This window comes from Stereum hirsutum, assembly GCF_000264905.1.
Source record: "Stereum hirsutum FP-91666 SS1 unplaced genomic scaffold STEHIscaffold_16, whole genome shotgun sequence".
NCBI classification, from domain to species: Eukaryota; Fungi; Basidiomycota; class Agaricomycetes; order Russulales; family Stereaceae; genus Stereum; species Stereum hirsutum.
In genome coordinates this window covers 138,883-165,450 of record NW_006763146.1, presented here as the reverse complement: position 1 = coordinate 165,450, position 26,568 = coordinate 138,883, and the positions used below count along the sequence as shown (strand labels likewise).

Sequence of the window (26,568 nt, the reverse complement as noted above, 5' to 3'; positions counted from 1 at the left end):
GTATGAGAAACTGTCATTTCGTCCAGATCGAAACCATCGCGAAAGGAAATTCACATGGAATGGTAAATGTGGTGACAAGAAGGTGAGGGCGGTAGGGAGCGAGTACCTTGCCGTTATACTCTGCGCACTGTGCTGCAGTACCTCCCCAGAGTTGTGTCAGGGCGCCCAAAGATGCTGGATACAATACGAAGACCCTCTAATTAGGCGACATCGATAACCAGAATATTGAAAAGAACGACGAAGTGAGAAATACAGGCAAATTAAAACATGAACAGGATCATACCAGGATACGTCGCTCGAAAGAGGGGAAGTATCGTTGTAGTTCGGTCTTTATATTCCCTGCGACATTGCGTAAACTTCTAAAAATACCACGAAATGACGGAAAAGACGTCCGCACCAGGGTTACAAGACATGACTACAACTTTGTCTCCATACCGTCTTGCAAGCTCGTTTGCCAGGACTATATTCCCCTAGTTTATCATGGTATACGTACACGACGGCAGATGTCAGTTGACCGGTCAGGTATATTAGAAGGAATCACGTACGAACTTCGACATACTGTACAATCCCCTGGGTCCTACCTTCTTCCTCCCCTTCTCTTTCAAGGCCATGTTATCGCTCAATGCATCCCATTCGATCCCGTTAGACATGTATGACGCTGAAGATGAAGTAAAAATGACTCGAGACTTGGTTGTAGAATTGAGCTCAGAAGCACGAGCGAGAGCGGGGAGGAGGAGCGTCACAAGGTGGTAGTGGCCTACATGAATGACATAGTAGCGTTGATCAGACGTATTACCATACCATGTCCGGAGGCGAGTATGCCAGGCAGGCGGGAATGGAGGAAGGATCAGGTTTGTCAACGCACCAATAACATTGGTGCCGAACTGTATGTCGTGCTGTTGTTCGGTGAGTATCGACAGCGGACAGGCCATTATTGCGCTTAACATGAAAAGGCAATCGTGTAAATCAGTACTCCGGCGCGCGAAAATGGAATGATAGGAGAGCATACGCATTTGCGAACACGATGTGCAGTTCCTGCTCTTTTCTATTGTGAAAGCGGTTCAGTACTGACACTCTCGCCAGCGCACTCTTGCCACTTTGATAGAGTGCTCCGACAAGACCGGAACGCCACGTACGCAAGAAATTCCTCTGCCGCTGACCGGATGTTCCTCAAATCTGCTAGATCAAGCTTAAGAAACACCGCTTCCTTCCCACTCGTTTCGACCTTTAGTTCTGCGATGGCTTTGCGGGCTTTCTGCTCGTCCCGAGTGGCGAGGTAGACTTTGGCATTGTGCATAAGAAGTGCCTATTCAGTTCAATGATTGATCAGGTAAGTAAGATGATGATGATTACGATAACTATGGATCATCATTCCGCAGTGCGAAAACTCGGAGAAATAACAGAGCTGTGAGGCCCACCTTCACTGTTTCCCTTCCGATCCCACTGTTCCCCCCTGCGATTCCCAAAGCAGTGGGATATAATCAATACGACAAGTATTCGGCGAGAGGAAAAGACTGTTTGAGTGAACGTACCCGTCACCATCGCAACCTTGCCCGTCAAGTCTGGCATGTCGTCGACGCTCCATTTTGACTTTGGCGGATACATCTGCGCAATACCGTAAAGTAAGTTCCGCATCGTAACCATCGTCCTAGCCAGTCCGATTTCCGATATAGAGAAAAGGTAAACGGGTCGAGAGCAGAGTCCTAATAGTGGTTCGACGAACAAGAGGAGAGGAAACGGGGGAAAGTTGAGAGTCGAGATCTGTGGCTATCGATAGGCGATATAGAGACGGCGGGAATGAAGGTGGGAGGCCAAGAGGAACTTCGGGTGTTGTGCGGGTGAGTCGAAGAAGAGACGAGATGAGATGAGGGCGGCAGCAGACGCTCAGCATCGAACTCTAGGCTATCAAATATGTCTCCTCGTCTATCATGAATTAATGTTCTCCCACGCAAAGAGAGCTCCGATGAGAAAAGTAAAAGCCATTCCGGAATCAAGCTATCGAAGTCGGCACGGTAATGTTAGGATTCTCTCGATTCGTGGGGGTAGTCCATGCTTGTCGACTGCGAACAATGATGGTCAGGCATTTCGGAACGTAGTTGTAGCGACATTGCTGGTAATATGTCCATAGTAATGTACCAGCTGACTCATTTGGATAGGCGCAGAGCTGTCATGGATAAGAGAGAGCGCAGAAGAAGACCAAAGGGGAAGGCATGAACATGGGATTCTGGGTGTCGTTGTCGTGGTCGAGAATAGAGCAAATAGCGTTTGCCACTGGCAAGAGCTGCTTTTAGGAACGGTAACGGAATGCCGAGTCGAGTCCTTGACATCTATTTTAGGTAAGAATGGTCGACAGCATAAGACGTCGGCTAAGGATATGGGCTCGAAGATAGTTGATGCCTTTGTTGTCGACCATGTCGGACGTTGTGCTCCAAGAGGCTCCAAAATGTTGGTAAATTCGTGTCGGAGTCACATCGGGAGAACGGGTAGCGGCCCGATTGTTCCGTGGTCCCGTCGCCACCCGCCAGTCGCCACCGTATGGGCTTGACAGTGTGAAGAGCTCAAGAACGTCCTGGGTATATGTTTATTATTATTTCCCCATAAGCCAACCACCACTCAAAACCTCACACAGGAGCAGCATGAAGGACAAAACACACCGCCACATCGATGCAATATCATTCTCAGAACTCCTTACAAGCCCCTTCCATCCACTCCCAGACTTTCTTGCCCAGCTCTGGGTCTTGAGTATACTTGTTGGGGGAACCGACGCGGGCCCAGGGAATGAGGAACTGTGCGATCGCAGAGAAAAATTGTCAGTGAGAGCTCGTCAATAGTAAGTAGATACTGAGAGGAATGGGAGAGAAGAACGGGACAGCACTAGGACGGGAAAGAGCTGATGGATAGGACACGAGAGAGATACGACATACCTTTCCATTGTATTCCTCACACTCTGGCGCCGTTCCGGCCCATAACTGTGTCAAAGCACCAAGAGGGACGGGATGCAGAGCAAACTTGTTCTACTCGGATTATCTGCATCAGTGCCCGTAGTAAAGGGTTAGGAGAACTCAGAGACTTACGAGGAAAGTTTGCAGGAAGGTGGGAAAGTATTGCCACAGGTTGGTTTGGAGGTTGCCTGTCGGATGGTTGAACGTCATAAAGCGAGTAAGTCTATCGTTCATCCAGGCAAAGGAAGAACGCACCGGGATTACAACTCGTTACAACTATCTTATCACCGTACCTCCTTGCCGTCTCTCGTGCGACAACGACGTTACCCTATAAATGATCAAACGAACCACACCGTCGACAACGAATACCCGCCTACACTGGAGAGAAATTACGCACAAACTTCGACTGATGATACAGCCCCCCCGCACCGACTGTCTTCCTCTGCTTCTCTCCACCGTTCTCATTACTAAATGATCCGAAGTTGATCTTGTTCGTGAAGTATGAACTTGAGGATGAGGTGATCACGATACGAGATTTGTGCTCTGGTGTTGATGCGTGGAGAAGTGCAGGGAGCAGTAGCTGCTGGAAGTGAAAATGGCCTGTGTTGTGATGAAGATGGCAGGATGAGGGGATTCGGAGAGGGTACCACTGTTTAAATACGTAATCGACAGAGAGTTCTGAAAAGACGAACCGAGGACGTTCGTGCCCCATTGGAGGCCATAACCCTGTTTCGTCAACATCGAGAGGGGACTCATCATGACGCCGCTGCGCAGACATCATAGACATGAGAATGCGAGTCATGAAGCAAAACATAGATGGGAACATGAGAAACGTACGCGTTCTCAAACAGGATGTGCAACTCCTGCTCCTTGCTACTTGTCCGCGTTCATCAGCATCCCCCTCCCAGCCCATGGCATCCATTCTAACGTCCGGATAAAAGATGAATGAACATAAACATACCTTAGGAACTCCTCTGCCGCCGTCCTCACACCTCTGAGATCCGCCAAGTCCAACTTCAAGAACAACGCTTCCTTGCCCGTAGCCGTCTTCAGATCCTCGATAGCCTCACGTCCCTTTGCTTCGTCTCGTGCAGCGAGATACACTTTCGCATTATGCGTGAGGAGAGCCTAGCGTTGGGTATTAGCTGAAGGTGATGGGTGAACCGTCCATGACGCGAAGAAACGCACCTTGACGGTCTCTTTTCCAATGCCAGTATTCCCACCTTCACAATCCACCACGAATGGACCAAACCATCAGCTTCGATTTCATCCTACCGAATGAGTCACTTAGAACGAACCAGTTACCAGACAGACCTTCCCACTTAAATCCGACATATCATCCACGGACCATCTCGGTTTCGGAGGGAAAGCTTGCGCAGTGGCGGAGATTATGTTGCCCATATCCGAGTCTTATTTTGCCTGGAAGCCTTGAGTTCGAAGACGAAGAAAGAGCAGGGGGAATAGAGAAGAAAGGGTTCGTTGGTATGCCTGTGCCATGATTTCGAAGCCATGTTATATACCGTGGTATCGTGAGGTGAGTGCGACCAGGGCACTTTCGTAATATTTGTCGAGTACATACATGATGGCGGCAGCCTGGCGCACATAGGACCCGGGTCTATAGAGGGGGAGGTTGGATACTAATCCCCCAGTTATGAGCCCTCCAGAGGGCAGAAGGTTGGATACGTTGGTAGGATGGTCCCCCAGCGGGATTCGGTCCCGGAAGCGAAGGTCGGATCCCGATCCCCCAGTGGAACTACCAAATTTGGATTAATATTCCATTTTTGGCCCTCGGCCGGCCTCCGGTTCCGTAATCCCCCAGTTTCCGACCGAAAAAAGTCGAGGTCGGAGGCGCCATCCCCCAGTGGATTTCCTTATAAGGAATCCCCCAGTAAACCCCGAAAATCATCGATTTTGGTATTCGACCTCCCCCTCTATAAACCCGGGTCCTGCGCACATGTGATCCGCCCTCTCGAGTGGCGCTTTAACCGGAGGTGGCAAAGAATAAAGCGTAGAGAGGATGAGGAAAGTGTTCTGAACACATGAACAGGAACCGGCGGAGAACGCGTGAGACGTTTCCTGCAATGATCAACGGGATCTTCCGGAGGTGGCATAACCTTTCAGTGGTGGTGGATGTAGACTCATCGTCCTGACCGCATCGTTATAAAACACTTCATTTCATGGCTGCATAACAAGTGCACGCCACACATCAGATTCGCTCCGACATGATGAGAGGCAGAGCGAGAGGAAATGAAAGTCGTTCGACGAGTGTCATTATAGGTAATTAAGAGCGCTCATATGATTCAAAGGTCGGCCTTGAGGACACAGAGGCGTTGCTGTTGGGGTCGTTCTAGCGGGATAGAATGTTGGAGATGCCTCTGTGAAACGGCACTAAGACACTGAAGGTGAGTGCGCAGATGATGGCCGGTGTGTGGCCGAAGGCCGAGAGAGAAGTGGGAAGGACGCGATGGGCTGAACGTCCGATCTTCAACACCAAGGTCTGCCTGTGGGAGACTACGATGGGCTAACCCGTGCCAACTTCCGTATCAGTAGACCACTTTGTATTGTAGCCGATTTTCATGTGTGCGCATAGAATGGTTGTTACAGTCTTGAAGAGTTTCAATGTATATTTATGATCATGCACTATGGAGACAAGATGGTTGGATGGCGGTGAGCGATGACTAAAGGGGATCCAAACTGCCAAATAACGGTGCGGCTGCCAAGCCTCGCCACGCAGGCATGAATTTCTCACATAGGCAAAAGCAAATCATACAGGTTATCAAAAGCCTACACAGGCCTCCTCCAACCAAGCCCACAACTTATCTGCAGTTTTTGGATCTTGTGTGTACGGATTCGGACTCCCGAGTCGTGCCCAAGGAATGAGGAACTACAGGTACGAAGGCAAAATAAGTAAAGAATCGGTGCAAGGTTAGTGAAGTATCAGGAAGGAGACGCTGTCAAAGTTTGGAGAAGGAAAGTGCTAACCTTCCCGTTATACTCCGCGCACTCGGGGGCCGTGCCAGCCCAAAGTTGGGTTAAAGCACCTTGGGCGGGTGAGTAGAGGATTGTGGCAGCCTATATCGACGGCCGAAGATATACAACGTGGAAGGAGGTTTTCAGTGATGAGTTGTCGGCGCTAGAGGCAGTGGGTGCAACAATGGTACACAACGAACCATGAAGCGTTGCTGTATTTTTGGAGCATGGCGGCTGAGCTCTGTGTTGATGTTGCCTGTGAGCGCGTGCCAAAACTGTGAGCGTTTCGTCCAGGCGTACTAACGTGTCAAGGGCGAAGCCGGGGATAGGGAGGAAAGCAGCATACCAGGGTTGAGGGACATCACTACGAGCTTGTCGCCGTACCTCCTAGCAAGCTCAGCTGCCACCACAACGTTCGCCTACACATAGTACCAGTTGGAATTTAGCGTCCTGTCCTAATTATCGCCGTCGCACAGGGTCTCTTACTTACAAACTTGGACTGGTAGTACAACCCCATCGGATCCATCTTCTTCCTCTCCTTCACCTGTTTCCTCGCTTCCGCCCCTTCTTCTGCCTTCTTCAACGTAGTCCATTTTATCTCATTAGCGATATAGGCAGCGCTCGAGGAGGTTATCACGATCCGGGGTTTGTATTCTGGTGCAGATGCGCGGAGGAGGGCGGGAAGAAGATGCGTTCGGAGGTGGAAGTGGCCTATTACGTTTACAACAAACCGGTGGCGGCGTGAGTGAGGCAAGGACAAGGACGGATAGATATGATACGCACCAACGACGTTGGTCCCGAATTGGAGGTCGTAGTTCTGTTCCGTGAACATCGTAGTGGGAGGGCCCATCACCGCGCTAAACGACATGGCGGGTGTGGTCCAAGTCGACATGAAAAATTCATGGAATTGGCAAAGGGAGGAGGGAAAACGTACGCGTTCTCGAATAGTATGTGCAGTTCTTCCTCCTTCCTACCGAACGAAGTGTAGGAACGGGTTAGTCAATTGGGTTCGTTCTTCTTTAGTATGATGATATTTTCAGAGACATACTCCAGAAATTCTTCTGCAGTCTTCCTTACGCTCCTCAGGTTGGCCAAATCCAACTTGATGAACAGAGCCTCTTTTCCGCCCGTCTGCTCTTTCAGTTCTTCGATGCATTTCCGAGCTTTCTGTTCGTCGCGCGTGGCAAGGTACACTTTTGCATTGTGGATAAGGAGGGCCTGAGGTTTGTCCGTATGTCATCATTGAAATTCATGACTTCAGTTGGCAATTGGGAAGCGAACACTAGGAGTGCGCACCTTGGCAGTTTCTTTGCCAATGCCAGTGTTACCGCCTCCAATACGAATGCCACGACATGGAGTTAGGCCACAGGAAGTACATGATCAACAGAGTACACACCGGTGACCATAACCACCTTCCCACTTAAATCTGGAATCTGCTCGACACTCCACTTTGCCTTCGGTGGAAACATCTGCGCCGACGCCATTAGCAGGTTATTGACCGACATGTTCACGTCAGAGATAATCAAGTCGTCAGTTTAGACGATAGGCGTCTTTCCAAAGATAAATATCGCCCAGTGAGAGCTAAGTCAAGAACAAAAGAATCTTTCGTCCGAGTCGTCGTTGCCATGAGTCTCTTGAGTGTGGGAGAGAACCGCAGCATTGGGAATCCTAACTCTATTTATCGTTCTGGTCCATTGTATGGGTCTAGCACAGTGACAATTGACTGTAAGATGGTCGTCAGATTTGGATATCAGACTTCGCGTCTGTCCATGAGAGAGTATACAAGTGGTTCATGGACGTCAACTCCAGAAGGAGGTGTGACTTTGAGCTCGCCCAAATTAATGACGCTCCTCCCGGCCCGAGGCTCCGTTAGCCAATCATGGTCCTCGCCACTGTGAATGTGGCGACAACTGCCATATCGACTTCAAGCTCTGCCTTGGAGTGGGCATATACATTGAGGTGCGAGTGCAATAAATATTACCGTATCAAATACAATGTATAATGCATAGTAATACACCCCCTGCAGCGTGGCCACCCCTCATCTAATCATCAGCTCCGTCGTTGCAGCGTCCCCGGCTTAGGCTCCTGACCACTAGCCCTAACCACTCCGGCTCGTCATGAACCTTTCCCAGAGCTCTCGTCCGAGTCTCCTCTGCGTCTCGCATCTTACCCGGGGAGAATCTAGGCGCTGATCCTGATTGAGATGTTCCGCCTGCGCCGACGTTGTACATACTGACAGACATGTCCGCATCAGCACCACCGACATCGTCGATAATGGTCGTAAGATGTAGTCCCGAGCTCCTGCTGCTCGTGGTCCCAACGTCATTGTTGCATCGGGATCCTGTCGGGTGATTGGTGTGGTTGTAATCTTGTGGGTTATCGTGATGTGTGAGAGAAGAGCGGGAGAGTTTGGAATGTGAAGACCGGATGTTGATCATTAGGCGGGAGGCGAGACATGTTGACATGCTGAGTGTTGAGATTGTTAGATAAGGCGCGGTGTGATAGCGATCTCACGACGTACATATTGATGAACGGGACCATCAATCCTCGAACCAAAGGCTACTCCCGACCCAAACACCCAGGTCAGCAGGCGAATAATTCCAGCTGTACATTCGTATTGAAGGATGAAAACTTTTACCTTCGCAGTCTGCGTCATTAAAAGGAAAGGTCAGTGAGTGTCATCGAGCCAAAGACAATAGATTGGAAGGAGACATACAAGAAGGATACCGATATTGACCGCGTTGGCGCAGAAGATGATTCTACAGCATGAGTGCCACCGCCACACAAACCCGGCCAAGATAGGTCATTCTCGAGGTTTACCCGACATATGAAGCAGTGAGAAACTCACAAGAAATACATAGACCCTATACCGATCCGTTAGAGTATAATTCAGCCTCATTCCACAGGTGGTGCTGGGTGATAAGGAACGCACCGTCCCTCAGCAAGATCTGCAACAGCCTTCCGCTCCGCCTCAGCTTGAACGCTTTATAGGCAGTGAGGCCAAAAACGGCGACATCGAAGATGAGGACGCCTGCCCATGTGACACCCAGTCCTGTCAAAATGTAAAGCGGTTCACAGCAGTATTAGAACATCGTTGAGCGTCGGTAATAATTGGGAGATCATTCGTCACTGGACAGAATGGAGATAAGGTAGGAGAGGACGTACTTTTGGACCTATCGTAGATTCCCATATAAGTATTCGTCAGAACATGATAGTAAATAAGGTGATACAAGTGAATGAGAAGACGCACAGATCATCTCCAAGCGCAGAGCTACATCCAACTACGCCCAGCGCGAACAGCCGCGCTGACGCGTCATCGAGTACGTAGGCATCTTTTTGTGTTATGAGAGCCCACTGTCATCGCAAGAACGTTGATCAGTTACCAAGTTCCTTTCGGACGGTCGTATATACGAGTACCCCGGTCGTTGATGCAAACGTACCAGTGCGAAAATGGTCCCCGCACTACCTAGTGAGTATAGGACTCCAAGGACAACTTTGGATTTGTCGTAGAGCGCATGGATGCGGATCATCAGAAGCCCTAGGAGAGTGGACGATGGTCGCAGATTGCTTAGGACCGCAGTACTGGGATATGAAATGGAAGGTGGGTTGAGGAAATGGTGTAAAGGACTCACAGCCGATGTTGATTTCCACGATGAGCGCGAAGTATTCGTGGTATACCGTGAGTTTAGGACATATCTGTTGAAAGACAACCAGTCAGCTGCTTTGGAACCGGTAACATAAGTCTTTGATTCGTCCCCCTGAACAGATTAAACACGAACGACAAGAGTATACAGGAGTATACAGAAGCCCCACTACCGGGAAGAGCAACCAATAATATCGATGAGAGACAGACGCACCGTCGCTTGATCGACCGTCAACATCGTTGCCACGATAAATGGTACGTGCCCAAAGAGCGGAAGATACCGATTGAGGAAAAAGAAGAAGGAGACGAGCGTGAACCGGTTTCGTGGTGGCCAGTAGTATTTAATTTCAGAGTTGAGGGTGATGAGATACTCGCTGTAGGTTCAAACGTTCAATTTCGAAGGAACAGTGCAGTCTATTGTTAGCTCTAAGGTAAACGCTGAGCTAGTATGAAGTGGGTGAGACGGGAGAGAGAACGTACTAGTATAGGAGCGCTATGGTTTCGTGGAATATGAGATGATGCTTGAACAAAGTGTAATGGGCAAATTGAAACTACCCACTGAAACCAGCCAGCTGTGTAGCCATTTGGATGAACCTGATGACACGCAAATGCTTGGTCATTTTCTTCTCCATAGAAACGAGATAGCAAACAAAAGTTGAACTCACCACTGCTGCCCAACGTCGCTAGGTCCGACCGAGTTCATTGTGGCGGGGGCTCAAGCGCTCAATGTTCACTGCACAGATTCAGATAGGCTCCGCACTAACGTCTCGCTAGCCTCATATATACCACTCCTTACACCAATGTTGATAGCTTTCCGCCCCCATAAGACTTGACAACGATGAAGAGCAACCGCGCGAGTACTCTTGGATTGCGATGATAGCAACAGAGCGCCACAGAATGAAATGGGGAAAGGGCATACAGAACACTTGCCTCGCATCTGTTTATACCCTGTTCATGATGATCGTGATCTCTGTCGGCCTTTGACTTCCAAGGGATGCCTTCAACTGCACCCGATGATTGAATAGATCACGACGGCGAGAGAAAAAAAGGCCCAGAAGCGATCCATGTTAGAAGATATCCACAGAAAAAAAGCTGCAAATCGAGACTGCCATTGTAGGATTGCGATCATAGAAACAAGGAGCCTTTTGTCGCAAAGCTGAGAAGAAAGATACGTTGACGACAATGACCGTCGTCACGAACTCCCGCGACTCGGCGATCAATGTCGGAGCACGCATATTCCCTCCAGAGCATTTCAAAGGAACTTGGGGCCCACAAGTGGATACGAGAACTTATTTTTGACGAGAAGTATCCGAGGTTGATTCGAGGATATGGAGAACGCTGGCAGAACTACTTACAATGTACAGTGGCGGTTGAGTATGAGCTCGAGGGAAAGGAAAGGAATCGGAGGGAATCGGAGTCTCAAAGAAAGTCTCACGGTCGGAACGAAGAGAATACACGTGGCCAAGTTGAACGCGAATAACTCAATAAGCGCTCGCGCCACTTGTGTTCAGTAACCACTGCAGTTGAGTCGCCACTTTCAGCGTCTGTCGCATTCAACGCCTTTACGATATTGTACTAGTGGTATATCTGGCAGAGAACACAGGATCAACTCCTTTGAATTCCTACGCACTCGGCTCAATTCTCGATCCGACCCGAGAGGATAGTCCCCGACGGCCGCCACGATCTACGATCGTCGTCCCTCTTGATAGTCCTCCAGAAAGACAGCTTACTCTACTTACTCAGGTGTTTGAGTACCGCGAGATATGGGTAACTCACTTTCGGCCCTCGCTCAAGCATTTCCCCCGAAACCACAATGGTCTGTCGATAGCATACCAGATCTTTCTGGGAAGGTCGTGCTGGTCACTGGTTCGTCCTCAGTTCCCGTTTTGTCACTATTGTATGGCCTTGATTCTAGGTCTTTATTGTAGGCGGTAACACTGGTATTGGAAAAGAGACGGTGAAGGTGTGTGCATAACTCACAAGCCCCACCCCTCCCCACTCATTTCGGTGTTCGATCCCAGGCTCTTCTGACCCATAACGCGAAAGTTTACCTCGCTGCTCGCGATGCCTCGAAAGGTCTCAAAGCTATCGAAGACCTGAAAGCGAGCACAGGGGGCAAGGAGGCACTGTTCTTGAAGCTCGACCTGGCGGATCTTAGGAGCGTGAGGCAGGCAGCAGAGGAGTTTCTGAGGTTCGTCTTTCGCTCTGTTTTTCAACGTACAAAAGGAAAGGGAGGAGAGTGTGCTGTGTTACCAGAGTTCTGTACCTTATCATTGTGTTATACGTAGCAAGGAGCAGGAGCTTCACATACTGTTCGAGAACGCGTACGTCCCGGCATCATTTCATCCCATTGCCCGTCACTTTATGTCTGAAGATGCTATTGTATTGCATGCCGCATAGTGGAGTTATGAGTTGTCCTGTTTCGATGCTGACAGAGCAGAAGTATGACTTGCAATGGGGGACGAACGTTCTTGGTACGTTTGTTCGGACTCACTACATCCCGAATGTGTACCGGTGAACTACCTCTGTGGATCCCTATCCTCCGTCTCGCTAACACTCTATTTATCCGCCTGTAGGACATTTCCACCTTCGCTCTCTCCTCCTCCCCGCCCTCGTACGCGCCTCTACTCTAGAGCACAAATCGCGCATCGTCATCACCTCATCCTCCGCGTCATATCTTACCACCGGGATCAACTGGTCAGCATTTAGTTCTTGACACTCACTCCCGCTCTTGTCCTCGTAATGCCCGTCCGGAGAACAGCTGCTGAGGGGACTCGTAGGAATGCGTTCAATAACAAGAATGGAGGAGAAACGGAGAGGGAGAAGTTAGGACCACCAGGGCTGTACAACCAGTCGAAATTCGTATGTCCCACGTCTACTTACATTCAATTACCTCTGGCTTGGTCGACTGACGGGGCTCTGGGTGTGGCGTGACTGATCTGACCGGATATGTAGGCTAACGTCGTCGTCGCACGAGAGCTGGCACGGAGATATGGAGACAAGTTAGTCGTAATGAGTTGTAATCCCGGTTCGTCTACCCTTTTTACTATACCACTGTACAATATGCTCATACTGTCATTCGGCGACAGGCAACTTGATATCCAACCTCCAGCGGTACCTTCCCTCCTTTGTCAAATGGTTTGCGGTGCGTCCTTCCCTTCGATTCCTTCCGGAAACCCTTTTGGCATTGGTCGCTGACGCGTGAACCACCTATCCCCTCCTCCTGCATATACCGACACACCTCCAGGATCGTTTCATCCTGTACCCTGTTCCGTATGGTGCTTTGACGCAGCTTTGGGGAGCCACAGCACCCGAATGTGTGGATTATAACGGAAAGGTAGATTTCTAACTATTTCTTTCCCTTCCCTTTCGCCTTGTACCCTCTACATAAACCCTTGTTTCGACAAATCGTCTGTTACTCTCCATTCATATAGTCGCTGACTTTGGTCGTGATTATTGCGCCTGACTGTAGTTCCTTATCCCCTGGGCCCGGCTGGGTGCTCCGAACCCATCTACCCAAGATCCGGAGTTGGGAGAGAAAGTATGGACGTGGTTGGAGGGGGCTTGTGATGGGTATTAGTCTGATTCATTCGTAAGCTGTAGACACGCTTTGTGGACGCTTTGACTTGTGGATGCATTGACCTCTTTCTTGTATACACCTTGACGGTGAGGATCAACTTCTGAGTGCCCGGTCGTTCTTCCTCTCCTCGACCCTTACCGAAGGTCACCATCAATCAGTGTTTCATCTGCAACCTGTCTCTTTCCATCATGACGAGGTTCCTCGGTGGTCTGACATCTTCGTCGTTGTCCTCGTATGAGCTATCTTTACATTGGTAGCAGAACAGAAGTTCTATTTACTGTGCGGTGATATACTTTTTGGTACAATTGCTCCTGAGCGCGGTAGATGTGACGACAAGGTGTGTTCTGTTCAATTCTCTATTCCCCTCGATTCTTCCTCCATTCTGCATCGTCATATAGGCTTCCTTCTTTTCCTCGCTTCTCATCCTTTCTCAGATATCCGTTTACTAGACTCCAGGATCATTCATTGCCTCGACAGATAGACAGATGGATGGGCGGCCGACCGGATGAATGAATAGAAGGGCTGGCGGATGAAAGGTGGGTAAATGGGATAGATCTGTGACAGCACAAGATATGCGTTTTGGTGTGCTCGTTCCATGAAAGTATCAGTCCCATTGACGACCATAGATGAAAGCTTCACTCTGTTCAGAAGGTTCGTCGTCGTCGTCGTCGCTTTCTCCGCCTATTTCAGCCGCGGTGTTTTTGATTATTCGCAACAGCGCCACGGGTCCTGATCCCCTTCAGAAGTCTGTTGGAGGATCCATGAAATGGGGCTGTGTGCGCAATAAATAACCTTGAAGATGTTACCCGGCCGAGGCCGTAGAGAACTATAAGTCATGCCTCCGATCGAAGTCTTCTGTTGCGGTCGCCACAGTGGGATATCACCGGTACACATCAAGAAATGGAGAACTGTCCGTGGCTGTGACCTCCATGGTTTATAGCGCAGAGTAGACGACCAACCCAGTTAAATATTCACTCTCACTCCAAGCTCAGTTTCTCCACTATGGTCACCGTAGGGCCTAGCGATCTCGGACAGCAATGGTGAGCTGAAGTCCAATGTCGTGCGAATACTACGTATGCGTCATGACAGCGAAATGAAGTTATGAACTGACTTGTCAGTCATGTTGCTCAACGCTAGGTTCCTTCAGGTAGCAACACAGCTGGCTGGTTGCAGTGAGCGCCACTTCTTGTCCCCTACTGTTTCTTACACCGACAACCCCTCTCGATACCACTAATCCGAAACGGCAGCGATATTATACTAGTCTGTAACACTCCGTGACCATAGCTGTCTCCATTCATCCTCGCCTCTTTCTAACCTCAATTGTACAGCGAGTACCTCATCACCTTCAGCTCTGAAATCAAACACTATTGGCCTCCCAGGAATCGCTTCACCCTTGTCACGTTTCTCTTTTTGGTCAACCGATACATTCCACTATTTGGGCACATCCCGTTCATATTGGCGGCATTGTTAACGTCAGACCAGGCTACAGTGCGTTCGGATCATCATTTTACTCCTCTATGCCCTTCGTCAAACATACCTATCGCTCGCCGTCTGTGTGCGGATAGTTTCACGTCATATAGTGGACGCTGACACGTTGCTCCGGCACAGATATGCCCAAAGCTTACAATATACCACGAATATTTCGCGCTTGTGCTGGAGATCAACGTCGGTGGTGAGTTTTCGAACTTCTTCTGATCCTCGGCAGTACATACACTCCCAGATATCACCACCGCTCCTCACCCATTACGGTTACTATTTATACCTTCGGTATCCGTACCGCTGTTTTTTTTCAATATATGTGACTCACCTCAACCTATGTAGGGATCTTGATAATGCGGGCGTATGCCCTTTCCAATCGATCCAGAGTCGTCCTTGGATTACTGAATTTGTTGGGTTCTGCGGGTACAGCTGTTGCGCTCGTACGTCTACCTCAGCCCTTCTTCTCAGTTGATACACTTTCTACCATTTATTCCTCTGTACTCTCTTCGACCTGTCACACATGCATGTATTTTCCCAGCCGTTCCGACTATGGTATTTCAATATTCCTCGTCGTCTGAATACTAACATTATCTCGCTACTCAAGTGGGCCATCATCACGCAGGAAGGCCCTTACGAAGTTGACAGCGTCTCCGCACACTTGTATGAGCTGGGAGCGAGTGGATGTATGTCACCTCTTAGTGATGCACTGTACGCTCCCCGCTATTGTATCCTAATGCTTTCGTACGGTTACTCACAACGATATTGGCTATACTAGATCCTTACGTAGGCCTCTATTTATTTCATATTTACTTCTACTCTAACACTCTTCATCGTCATTCCTCCGGACTAATCTATCGCATGGATCTACTTGTCGAATCATGAACTGACCTCACATCTTGTTGAAAATGAACTCGAAAGGCCTGAGCATAACATGGACATCTCTCCTCATGTTCGACTTCGTCATTTTCGGCATCACGGCGTACAAGGCATATACACTACGGCGCGGCGGGAGACTTTTACAGGTCCTTATAAGGGATGGTACGCTCCTCCAGTGACATGCTCTGTCCTCGCGAGCCAAATTGATATTAATCGTACTTGCGCTATAGGGTCAATGTATTTCCTGTGAGTCCCTCAGAGATATTTAGTGAAGGACTGTGCTTATTACTCTAAACGTCCATTCGGCGGTCTGGATCACCTCACGCAGAGTGATCTTCTCTGCCAACGCGGTTAATGTGGCTCTCCTTATTATACGTTCCCAATTTCTTTCCAATCTAAGACAGGGCTTTGACATTGGTCATCCTGTTTTTAACTCAGACTGCAAAGGTAACTCTACAGAACACACTATCTCAGTGTCATTGACACGGACGTGGTTAATAGCCATATCTCCGAGGCATGATGGTTCCATTTGTGAACATGTAAGTTTTACCACCTTCCAAGTCACGGATGCGCTATGACCATTCCAATTGAGCTCTAATTTTCAATCTGATCAATGGTCTAGAATTTCTGTCTGTTTAGCCTCCCGTCTCATGCTCAACATCCGAGCTTCGAACTCCAACCACAATGTCCAAGTATTACGACAGCTGCGCCGTAACTGGCAGTGGTCAACATTCAACGTCGACACTTTCCAGTGAACGTACATAGGGAGGAGAGTTAGCTCGGAGAGGAAGGGGATGATAGATATTGGTGCTTGTTTGTCATTGATTGGGAGAACCTGCGTAGAGATTGGAACGAAGTTGACTGAAGCGGACTCTCCTCTGAATATTTCCCTATGTGAAATGTAGTGTCTTTAGAACGGGTTTGGTGGTCCAAGTCTCACTACGATTAAGACATCGTAAACTTACTGACATATCTCGAAACACCCTCGTCTTCCTCATCGTACCTGCTCCGGCCCAATTCCACCACTTTCGAAGCTAGATACATTCTAATCCTCGTCGGTCGCCGAGTCTGCCATGTCGATGGCCACTGCATCAGAGGGTGTTGGTAAAGAATTTGCGTCTGAATCCCGATCTCGACTTTCTGAGCGCAGCCCGGGTAGATTATTCGTCTGGGAAGAAACGGGTGGAGACGTAGTATCCGCTAAGCATTACATCACCAAGACAGTGCTGGTAAAAGCGAAGATTAGGGTACACGCAAAGCCACCCACCAGCCTCAGACTCTCTTGGGCGAAACATACGGCATGCTTCGAGGCTTTGACATTGATTAGTCTGTTTCCTTCGAGGTTTACGGATCCTCTATGATTGGTCCGTGGATTCACGGGAAGTGTTCTAGTGCTGTGCACACATGGCGCTATGCTTGGTCGGAAGGTGGCTTGCTGCTTTTGCGCGCAGCAATCTCTTGGAGAATCATGATGATGCTGGACTCGATGTCTAACAGAAGATGCGCCTTTTCGCCAAATTTGAGGAGATCTACAACCAAATGGATCATCGAGACGACAAGCGAGTTGTAATCGAAGTCGATGTAGGGTTTATCTCCGACATGCAAGTGGTAGGTATCCACACACCATTCGTCTGAGTCTCAGTTGGTTTGTCATTTTGTTCATCGCCTCTGAATCCGACAGCTTCGCAAGAATTTCACTTGAAGTAGAATCATATCAGTGGCGAAGAAACCCAAGGCCGTTCACAAGGCACTCACAATATCGTATCGTTCGAAACGTTTCGCCCACCCACGGGCACGTTTGCGTTGTTATCGACTGACTCGCCGTCCGTGGCTGCAAATGAAGAGTTGGGGATCTGGATTGAGTTGTAGAGCTCATAAAAGCCACAGGTGAGATATCGTTAACATACCAATCGAGGGGAGGTGGATGACTTCATTTCGAGCCCCCGCCGGGCATGGATTTGGTGAGGTTTCACGCGGCAAGGTGTACGCACTGTAGACAGTACAATGTGGAGTCGACAAAGGTCGCAGATACCCAACGTGCATGGTAGGTACTTCATTCTGTACATCGCACGCATTCTGCAGAGCATAATTTTTCTGTTTTAGATAGCAAGAACAAGCTTTCTGACAGCACTGTACCGAGCAGTACTTATATGATGAAGAGTACTAGTACTACAGGCATGCCAGCAGAACCCAGGTTTTTGTGAGCTATATGCAGATGGCAAGAAGAGTCCGCTCATAGATAACAGTCTGACATTATACGAAGCCTTCAAGGACGCAGAAGAGGATATGACGATGACGGAGAGAGAAAGGAGGAAACAGCGTTCCGAGCGTCCGTATTTGGCTAATGTTTGTTTTGTCGCGTGGCGTGCAAGCCGCTTCCGTCACTCTCAGGCTTCGCCACCGCCAGACGGCCTCTACCCACCTTCTTCCCTTACCACTCCTGGGACTTCTTCTCTTGCTCCCTCGGAATATCGACGCTATGCAGCGAACAAACTCGAACATGCTCTTCGCGAACTTCAACCAGGACTTTACGTGCGTCGTGACCGCCTTGAGGGAATGTAGAGATGGGCAGGGGCTGACTACGTCGACGACTTTGTATGTGCGTGTAGATGCGTCTCGGTGGGAACGCGTAAAGGATATAGTATCACCAATTGCGATCCTTTTGGGAGGGTATATACTATGAGTGCGTCTCTTTGGTGTTTGTTTCGGTCTATAATCGCTGACTGACTGGTCTTTCTTCGCGTCGCGTCTCGGCTATCTGTCTGGCTACGATGGATACGGTTGCGCTGGGTGGTGCTGGCACTGTGTATGATTTGGATGGAATGACTTGTAGACGATGGAGCTCGTGGAATAGTAGAGATGCTATTCTGCACATCGCTCATTGCCCTCGTTGGAGCCGCGGACCAACCATCATCGAGTCCTCGGAAACTTCAGATCGTGAACACCAAGGTATGTGTTGTCTTGGACGCATTATTCTTACCCTCTATCGTCGGCGTATATTATCATAGGCAGTCCCTCCCAAACGGTGTGTCGATCCAGGCAGAAGGCTAACATGCTACTCGGTTTTGCATCACAGAGACAAAGCATGATTTGCGAACTCCTCTTTCCCTCATCCATTCTCGCCGTCAAGCTCAACCGGAAGACGCTCGTGATTGTGCTGGAGAACGAGATTTACATTTACGACATATCCAATATGAGACTGCAACACGTCATCGAGACAACACCGAACCCAGAAGGTGTGTTGCCCGTACCCATATCCAGCTATCCCTATTCCGTCGTACCTCTTCGATACGACTATCATCCTCCATCCGCGTTTGTGAGTGGAGTGCGTTGTGCGTAGTCAAGTTCCGGGTACCGCGTGCAATCTCGCCGGTAGTGTCAGAACATCGCTATGTGGCCCATTCAGGTGTGGCTACACAGCTGATATGGGGAAATGTCCCTTATATGCCATCCAGTCACCGTTCTTGCACGCCCGATATAATACGGGATGGTTCTCCAAAAGCTGCAACTATGGTGGGACTCTGGTTCTCGCGAACACGAAGGCTTCGCCGTCTTACCTACGAACCGCCGTGTGCGATAGTTCATCAACCAATCATAGTCTATGGACGAACTCAATCCATTATAGCGCTTCTATCACAACCACACTGACCTTTTACCTTTCTCCTACGCAGCCATCGTCGCTCTCTCCCCCTCAATCGAGAACTCCTACCTCGCATACCCCTCGCCCCTCCCCACACCCACACCCCTATCTACAACCACCTCCGGCCCCTCCCCCTCCCCAAACGCACCCTCAACCTCCCAACAACCCACCGGCGACGTCCTCCTCTTCTCCACCAAATCCCTCTCCGTAACCCAACTCATCCGCGCGCACAAAACTCCCCTGTCCTCCCTTGCCCTCAACAGCACCGGAACCCTCCTCGCCACCTCCTCCGAGAAGGGCACGGTGATCAGGGTGTGGAGCGTCCCCGGCGCGGAGAAGCTGTATCAGTTCCGGAGGGGAACGAGGGAGGCGAGGATTTATAGTATGAATTTTAATACGGTGGGGACGTTGTTGGCGGTGAGCAGTGCGCATGATACGGTGCATATTTTCAAGCTTGGGGTGCATGGGAATGGGGCGGGCAATGGGGGCGCGGGTGGGCAGCAGAGGGGAGAGGAGGCGAGCGATGTGGCGAGTCAGGAGAGTAGGGATATTGAGGGGCCGGGGTATGATGCGGTTATGGATGGGAAGAAGTCGAATGGTGGAATTTCGTACGTCTATCATCTCACTTCCTCCCGTCTATGTTGGCTGATTGCTCCTTGATCGTTGACTCCTGATGCGTTTGTGTGTGGCCCAGATCAACGCTCCGCCGTCGCTCACTCCATCTCACGAAGAACCTTACGTCGTCAATGGGCGGATATCTCCCGAATACACTGACGGAGATGTGGGAGCCTTCGAGGGACTTTGCGTACCTCAAGCTACCGACGAGCGGCGCGAGGTGTATTGTTGCGCTCAGCGGGTACGTTCGTCTCCTGTGTTCATCGCCCGTCACTACGGCTATATGACTGGGACACAGTTGATGAAATGATTCGTGTTCTACTTATAGCTCGGTGCCGCAAGTTATGGTAGTCTCATCCGAAGGATACTTCTACTCGTACAACATCGATCTCGAAAATGGCGGAGAATGTTCACTGATGAAGCAATACTCGTATGTCCCCCTTTTGCCTGAAACTTTCGTTTGCTATTCCTCCCTTCCCATCACATCGTCCGCCCAGATCACACGCTGAACTATTTCGTTTGCCGCTTTTGTAGGTTACTCGATTCAGGTGACGAGTCAACGAACGAATAGGCGTAGGGACCCCAGCATCTTCGGTCGTTTCGTTTCGTTTCGTCTTTTTCGTGTGGAGTTCAATGCATGGATGTGTTGATTGGACGGATAGCATCAGGCAGGATAATGTGCGATATGGGCTGCTCGGTTCGACATAGGATAGGACATGCGGGATCCGGGAGCATGAGGTGAGGAGTGTGGCGTGCAAACTCTCACCCGCGTGGCGCCGAGGTGACCCAACCTCCGAGTTCTTTCCCTGAATCACCGTTTACTGTGTATGTACTCGATTTATTCCCTCTCGTTCGCTTTCGTCGTGTCTATCATCGTGAGTGGATGCTCTATGACAGCTTGCTGTGGTTGCGGTTCAGGTTTATCTCTCTCCCAGTTCAAGTTGATTAACGTACATATTTCGGCACATACTGATTTCGAATTCATTCTATTCAAGTTGTTCTTTGTGAATTTTCCACAGCGATCTGTGACGTGCACGATTCTTATGCTCTCCTCTGCGAGCACAGTTCGCACCTTGGGCGGAGGTGGCACCCGGACAACTGGTTCTGGGGTACGATGGCGCTCTTCCGATGGTGAGATCACAAGAATGTGACCCCGCATCTTTCTGACTATCGCAGTAAATCACCATATATAAACATTAGAATCAACACATCATTAGACAACTCCATACAAGTCAAGCACAAGAATGATCTGCTATACATGTCCATCTTCCTATACAGCCATCTATGAGGGTTTGGGCTGCCATCCCTTTATGGCTAAACATCAATAACCTTTGCTCCCGTGCATGAATTCCCTCGAAGTTTTGTGCAGTCTGTTGTTATATGCATCGGACATCTCCCAGAATATTATGGGTCACGAGCCACATAATCCAATCGCCACATAGGCATGATCCGAACCTATTGGAGAGATCGATTCGGAGTCGCTGAAGCATGACTTCGTACAACGCGCTCTACACACACACAAATTGCGGACGATGGTCAAGCCGAAGAGGTACGCCGAGAGTAAAGGAGGATGGATGGATCTCAAGGGAACGACTGTCTTCCCGTCCATAGGTCTGACTGTGGGAGACTAATGGACGAACATAGCTAAAGGCTACATACCTTCGAGATTTTGTGTTGTCGCGATGGCGCGTCACTGACACATGCCGGAAGTGTCGTAGATATAGATCTAACTCTCCAGTGCGATGACGAGTGTGTTTTGGTCGAGCTTGCCGGCGACGATGGATGTTCGCCTATCATGCTTTATCTCTATGGGGCACAATCGCGGAGTGTCAGTCGCTATCAGGCCTGACGGATCATTCGCAAGAAAATGGGGAGGAAAGACAGAAGGGAAGTAGGTAACGAAGGTGGGTGCAAAGGTTGGCATACCGTCGTGTTCACGAATCGCAGTTCCAGGGGCTCGAGGAAGGTTGGTCGGCGGCTTCGACGAGAACGATTCGCGCTATGCAGAACTCCGTCTCGACCTCCATCTTCTGCAGGTCATCCCATGCAAATTATTCTGGGAAGAGGTCGTCGATGGGAAGCCAATACGGCTATACCGAACGAGCCCACTGAACGGATAGCTGAAACGCGTCGCGGTAGAGGGAAAATTGTCAGTCGAAGCAACGCAAAAGGAGATAAGACCGGGACGCACTCATGGAATATAGTCGCCCAGCAGGATCAGAGCTGTATCTTCTATCGCGATGCATCTGAGCACGAATGTCTCGTCCGAGTGGGTACGGAGACGCACAGCCTGCCCACATCTCAGTCGCATTGCGCTCATCATCAAGAAGGCCAGGACACAAGTAAAGTCCTGGTTGAATCTGTCTCAGAGCAGGATCGAGTTGGTACGTGTCTTTGATACTCTGAGACAATGAGAGAGAAATCCAGAGGGCATTGCGGGAAAGGTCGGTCGAGGCGGTTTGGCTGTGGCGCAGTTCGAGATGTGGCGTTTATGCGCCACGTGGAAACACAAACATTGGCCAAATGAAGACGGTCGGTCTTCCTTCCGATCCGCCGTTCCAGTCATCTCTCCCACTCTCCCTCTTTGTTCTTCACCATTCCACTCATCTTCGTGTTTCGTCGATTCCATCAGCACATGTGGCAGCCCTCGCTGATCGCAATGAGCTCCAGACGACCCGCCATCGCGTTCACGCAACTCCTGCCAAGGACTCAGCGAATCACCCCTCTATCCTCAGTTACCTCGTCGCACTTTTATTGTCCTAGTACGCAATTCTGCCGCCCAATATGCTATCTGAAGCATTCTTTCTAGACCGTTTTGCTTCTGGATTGACTTGGTGATGAAACGCTCGAGTTCCAATGATATAGCTCTAAAAAATGTGGGTTTCTCGAAATATGTTGAACAATCCTTCTTCACTGCCTACTGTCCAGACTCCACCCGGCTTTAGACGTTTGTTGAGAACGACCATCTCTAACTATCTATGAAAATATCACATTCTACTATTGAAGAGGCCTCATTCTATCCAGCTTGCTCGAGATCTGTCTACTGGTTGCTGTCACCTTTGGCCTTCCACGGCGCTGAAGCTATCAGGCCATCTGGAAGCAGAGCTGAGAAATCCATGCGGGAGACACCATCTCTTTCGATGAAGCGAACACCTCATTTTTGATCTGCTTGGTTAAATTCTGCCTCTCCTTTGACACTCTCACCGACGGATTATTTTACTGGGGTTTTACGCGGACACGATCATCCGCCACTTGAGAGCATCTACGACCTTGACTTTGCTGGACTCGTATCAGAGCTTCCTGTCTCTTTTGTAAACTTTCTGGCCATTGTTTCTACCCAAGAACAGAGTCAACTATTCATCGAGTTGTACCCGCTTGAGCGGCCGTGGCACACTGTGTTCTGATTCCGTACGAATGCAGGAGCCCCCTTTTCCGTACGGACCGTTCGTCGATTGGGGTCTGCTCAGCGGAAAACCGGCATTTGTATGGTCAAGATTAGCGGCTTTGGGCGGCTGCGGATTTATTTTGGCCTGCACGATCATTTTGACGACCCTTGACCGTGCAAAGCAGAGTATTTGGCCAAGCTTGGTCAAGTTTGGAGCTACCGTTCCACGATGTATTGCCTTCGTGGCCATGCCTGGCCAAGATTGACGCACCGTGGTCGTACGGTATATGGTCCATGGCCATCACTTGCTCATGTTTGGCAATTTTATCCGCAGAGATTGGCTAAGATAGACCGTGAACGACCAAGAGTGGGACCTCAATATCCTGATTCTAGGCTAAGTTAGCGAATAAGTACTCAGCGTGGTGACTTTGAGACTCGATAGTCTGTGCGGGTCTCGGTTAGTTGAGCGGTGTTCCAGATATACGTGATGTGTATATTGGAACATGCTAAAGTAGAAGATATCTAGAAGTCCAACATCGAGTAAGTATTAGATTTGTCGCGCACTGTACGAGGGGCGAGAGGTGGCGAGTTCTGTGCGCAAGGATGCAGGACGGCATTTTCCGAGACCATGACATCATACGTAGCCACTTACATTCTGCGAGGGTCGTCCAAGGGTCGTCCGTTCACTTGTTGTCTTCGACCACCACCATGCCCAGTCTCTTTCACGTCTGGTCTGGTCTCCATCATACTAACCGCCCTCCTCTTTACTCAAGAAATAACTAAGCTCTATCAAACACACCAATGTGACTGCGCTCATGGCGAACAGTTCGGCCCCGAAATTACCGCCCGGCGACTCGCACTCCATAGACGATCGCATTATCGTCATACGCGGAGGGTACACGTTGTAATAGGTGCGTGGTAGTTGACCATTGTCTTCACACTCTAAACACTGAATGTTCCCCAGTTTCGCCTTGCAGTTCTTCTCTGGTTCGTAGGAGACAATTCACTAGGTGCAGTACAACGAACTTTCCGTCCCACTTTCGTTCGTTTGGGCTCGAAACAATCATACTATCTTCTGTATATGTCTGTTCTACCTCTCTTGTATCACTTGTTCGTGAGTAATATAAATCTTCATCGTATTTCGGTCTGTACATGGGTTGGAGAACAATCCCGAGTTCGTCATAATAGTGTGGACTACCTGTAGAGTACGTATACAGTAGTACCAGTAGTAAGCCGTGTATGTCGTACCCTACCTACAGTAGTAATATATTATTTTTGCTTGTCTTCATCTGTGTGCAGTGAATTAGAGGAAAAGAAACGAGGAAAAGGTATTGCCTGCAGCGCACAGTAAGGTTGATCATGCTCGACGCCACTCGGCCACACTGGTCAAGTTTGGCCAGCTTGGCCGTCCTTGGTCGGGCACTTGGCCGACTTCGTCAAATATGAGCTTCCTTACGTTGTTGGCCTGCACCTTGGCCAAGGGACCGGGTACCCTCTGCCTTGGCCAAACTTGACGAAGCTGTATCGACCTCGACCGAATGAATGCAGGTTTTCCGACAAGACTATGATCGTGATTTGTATTCAACGGTATACACGTAGCGGCACGTCGTCATTATCCTCCGAGCAGTCGCCAAGTGGATATTGTGGCGAGCAGCTTCTAAGTCAATGCAGCATGTTTCAATATAGACAATGTCTTGAAAAACGATCAGAACCCGGCGCAGATACGCTTCAACCCAACAAGTCCTGAGACTCCACAATGCTACCGCTATCCCTCTAGCCACAGTAAAGAGTTCCATTCGAAGTGTATTCACACGCTGGCAAAACAGTAAAAAGGATCAATATTACGCAGACATCAGCGACTGTGACGGACGTACTGCCTTCGATGAATAGGTCACAGTGAATTTTGCCGGTACAGCAGGGACAGTACCCACACTCCTGTCCTTTCGTGGATCCAGCACAGGCCGCGACTAGTGCAAAGACCTCGTGAGTATAAACAAATCCTGAAAAGGTTAGGAGAGGTCGTACTCTGGGCGGCGCTAGGATCTTGTGCACTCGCAGTTACAGCAAGGAGAAGAATGGAGGTCACAGTGGAGAAGAGATACGAGAGCCGCATGTCTTGTTTGAAGGTGGGGTCTTGGATGCGAATATTGAGTAATGCTCGGGGACGATGCTGGGGAGAAGAAGCCGCGGAGAGACGAGACACTCTATACCCCAGACAACCAAAGGTAAGATTCCGTGAAGAAAGGGTACCAGGCACATAGTTAATACAGGTATCCTTAGGAGCTCAGAGTTTCAGGCTTTGACGTTGACCGGAGTGATGTGTGATTTTCCTGGGTCTAGATGTATTCAGTAGAATGATAGTTGAATGGGAGAAGGGATCGTATAGTTGAGGAACGGTCGACCGTAGAATGTATCAGTGGCTTTCATAAATCCGCAACGACGGGTTTTGATGACTGTTGAAAAATTCGGAGAGGGACTCAATCAACAGTGCTCAACACGGCGATTACGATAGGGCCCGGATCCCCAAACATTGAATGCCACATCTACGTACGACCAGGAACGATATACTGACGGACAGGCAGTAACGCCGTCGTCCTGACAGATCTTAACCTTTTCGAAAGAGCATTGAGTATCACATTAGGTTCACTTCTGACAGCGTTCCTGTGATACAAATCGACAAAGGGCGCATAGAGGACCTGTCGTCAAAGGGGAAACGGTCAAGGAGGTCATGACGTGGCAGCTGATGTGGCGATGGAGGGGGAAAGTTCCACAGCGGTGTTCACCTCAGTCAGTGCAAAGGGATCACAGATGTAAGCTCAAGGGGGTTTCCAAAGAATGTAATGACCTTGGGGCTGCACTCTGTCAGTGCGCAGTAACGATGTAAACGCTAGTTGATCTGGTGAACACCGAAAGTAGCGTTGTGAATCCTTGACTATAATACTGTCAGATGTCTGAGAGTATACAGCTCGTGATAGGGTCAAAAACTCGACGAGAATAAGCCATGTCAATGGAGACGACGACGATCGAGGAGCGGGTGTGACACACGGACAAGGTTTGAAAAATCCGCCGCTGTAGGGAAACTCAGATTCGTGCGGAGATTCAAATGCAGCTTTCGACTTGACGACGCGCGTTTACAATTTCTCTACTCTCGTCGATGCGGCCGACTGCCATCTGGCTGAACCTTTCCTATTCCTAGGCCAAATCCGAGGTGGCAGACCTTTGAACGTTCGCTGTGCATGGTCTAGGAAATAGCTTGGTATCAATTTGGTCTACTGATACTCATTACATCTCTGAATCGTTCCTCTGGTTGAGATGACTCGGAACGTCTCCATGCTCCGTCATTCCGGACCAGTCTAAATGCGAGCCTCACTTGATTTCTTCTTTCTGTTCTGGTCGTGCTCTCCTCTGGCTCCGTAAAGATAGACTCGTGGACGATCC

At 49.5% G+C, this 26,568-nt stretch overlaps 7 protein-coding genes across 7 annotated transcripts; 2 read left to right on the top strand and 5 right to left on the bottom strand.

Annotated features, from left to right (window-relative positions):
• Positions 1 to 305: 305 nt before the first annotated feature.
• STEHIDRAFT_171476 (NAD-P-binding protein) lies at positions 306 to 1,644 on the bottom strand (the record flags this gene model as incomplete). The annotated part of the gene is made up of 8 exons (XM_007308745.1): positions 306 to 339; positions 398 to 470; positions 546 to 757; positions 866 to 939; positions 1,010 to 1,045; positions 1,137 to 1,306; positions 1,419 to 1,453; positions 1,533 to 1,644. Coding segments are annotated over 8 exons (744 nt in total), but the record flags the coding sequence as incomplete, so codon positions are not given.
• A 926-nt stretch (positions 1,645 to 2,570) lies between these two features.
• STEHIDRAFT_85074 (NAD-P-binding protein) lies at positions 2,571 to 4,584 on the bottom strand. Its single transcript, XM_007308744.1, has 10 exons — positions 4,241 to 4,584; positions 4,131 to 4,165; positions 3,904 to 4,070; positions 3,780 to 3,815; positions 3,635 to 3,708; positions 3,340 to 3,542; positions 3,198 to 3,270; positions 3,075 to 3,130; positions 2,925 to 3,014; positions 2,571 to 2,786 (listed from the first exon to the last, which is right to left on the bottom strand). The coding sequence occupies exons 1-10, from the start codon at positions 4,341 to 4,343 to the stop codon at positions 2,679 to 2,681; spliced, it is 945 nt and encodes a 314-aa protein (XP_007308806.1). The 5' UTR covers positions 4,344 to 4,584; the 3' UTR covers positions 2,571 to 2,678.
• A 1,134-nt stretch (positions 4,585 to 5,718) lies between these two features.
• Positions 5,719 to 7,417, bottom strand: STEHIDRAFT_161176 (NAD-P-binding protein; the record flags this gene model as incomplete). The annotated part of the gene is made up of 10 exons (XM_007308743.1): positions 5,719 to 5,826; positions 5,925 to 6,014; positions 6,113 to 6,168; positions 6,259 to 6,331; positions 6,403 to 6,623; positions 6,696 to 6,769; positions 6,847 to 6,882; positions 6,961 to 7,130; positions 7,209 to 7,243; positions 7,309 to 7,417. 10 exons carry the CDS (start codon positions 7,415 to 7,417, stop codon positions 5,719 to 5,721), a joined length of 972 nt encoding a protein of 323 aa, XP_007308805.1.
• A 537-nt stretch (positions 7,418 to 7,954) lies between these two features.
• STEHIDRAFT_161175 (uncharacterized protein) lies at positions 7,955 to 10,258 on the bottom strand (the record flags this gene model as incomplete). Its single annotated transcript, XM_007308742.1, has 14 exons — positions 7,955 to 8,378; positions 8,434 to 8,471; positions 8,551 to 8,559; positions 8,629 to 8,671; positions 8,761 to 8,776; positions 8,845 to 8,964; positions 9,078 to 9,085; positions 9,163 to 9,266; positions 9,353 to 9,450; positions 9,545 to 9,608; positions 9,770 to 9,929; positions 10,036 to 10,048; positions 10,115 to 10,149; positions 10,221 to 10,258. The coding sequence occupies 14 exons, from the start codon at positions 10,256 to 10,258 to the stop codon at positions 7,955 to 7,957; spliced, it is 1,170 nt and encodes a 389-aa protein (XP_007308804.1).
• A 27-nt stretch (positions 10,259 to 10,285) lies between these two features.
• STEHIDRAFT_149607 (uncharacterized protein) lies at positions 10,286 to 10,880 on the bottom strand (the record flags this gene model as incomplete). Its single annotated transcript, XM_007308741.2, has 2 exons — positions 10,665 to 10,880; positions 10,286 to 10,559 (listed from the first exon to the last, which is right to left on the bottom strand). Exon 2 carries the CDS (start codon positions 10,490 to 10,492, stop codon positions 10,286 to 10,288), a length of 207 nt encoding a protein of 68 aa, XP_007308803.1. The 5' UTR covers positions 10,493 to 10,559; positions 10,665 to 10,880.
• Positions 10,881 to 11,085: 205 nt separating this feature from the next.
• Positions 11,086 to 13,233, top strand: STEHIDRAFT_85066 (NAD-P-binding protein). Its single transcript, XM_007308740.1, has 11 exons — positions 11,086 to 11,421; positions 11,484 to 11,518; positions 11,577 to 11,746; positions 11,844 to 11,879; positions 11,956 to 12,029; positions 12,132 to 12,252; positions 12,336 to 12,417; positions 12,511 to 12,583; positions 12,645 to 12,700; positions 12,803 to 12,892; positions 13,028 to 13,233. Exons 1-11 carry the CDS (start codon positions 11,319 to 11,321, stop codon positions 13,133 to 13,135), a joined length of 948 nt encoding a protein of 315 aa, XP_007308802.1. The 5' UTR covers positions 11,086 to 11,318; the 3' UTR covers positions 13,136 to 13,233.
• A 4,676-nt stretch (positions 13,234 to 17,909) lies between these two features.
• On the top strand, positions 17,910 to 20,709 carry STEHIDRAFT_103170 (WD40 repeat-like protein). Its single transcript, XM_007308739.1, has 8 exons — positions 17,910 to 18,022; positions 18,100 to 18,173; positions 18,324 to 18,439; positions 18,567 to 18,726; positions 19,162 to 19,738; positions 19,825 to 19,986; positions 20,074 to 20,175; positions 20,280 to 20,709. The coding sequence occupies exons 1-8, from the start codon at positions 17,970 to 17,972 to the stop codon at positions 20,314 to 20,316; spliced, it is 1,281 nt and encodes a 426-aa protein (XP_007308801.1). The 5' UTR covers positions 17,910 to 17,969; the 3' UTR covers positions 20,317 to 20,709.
• Positions 20,710 to 26,568: the final 5,859 nt, after the last annotated feature.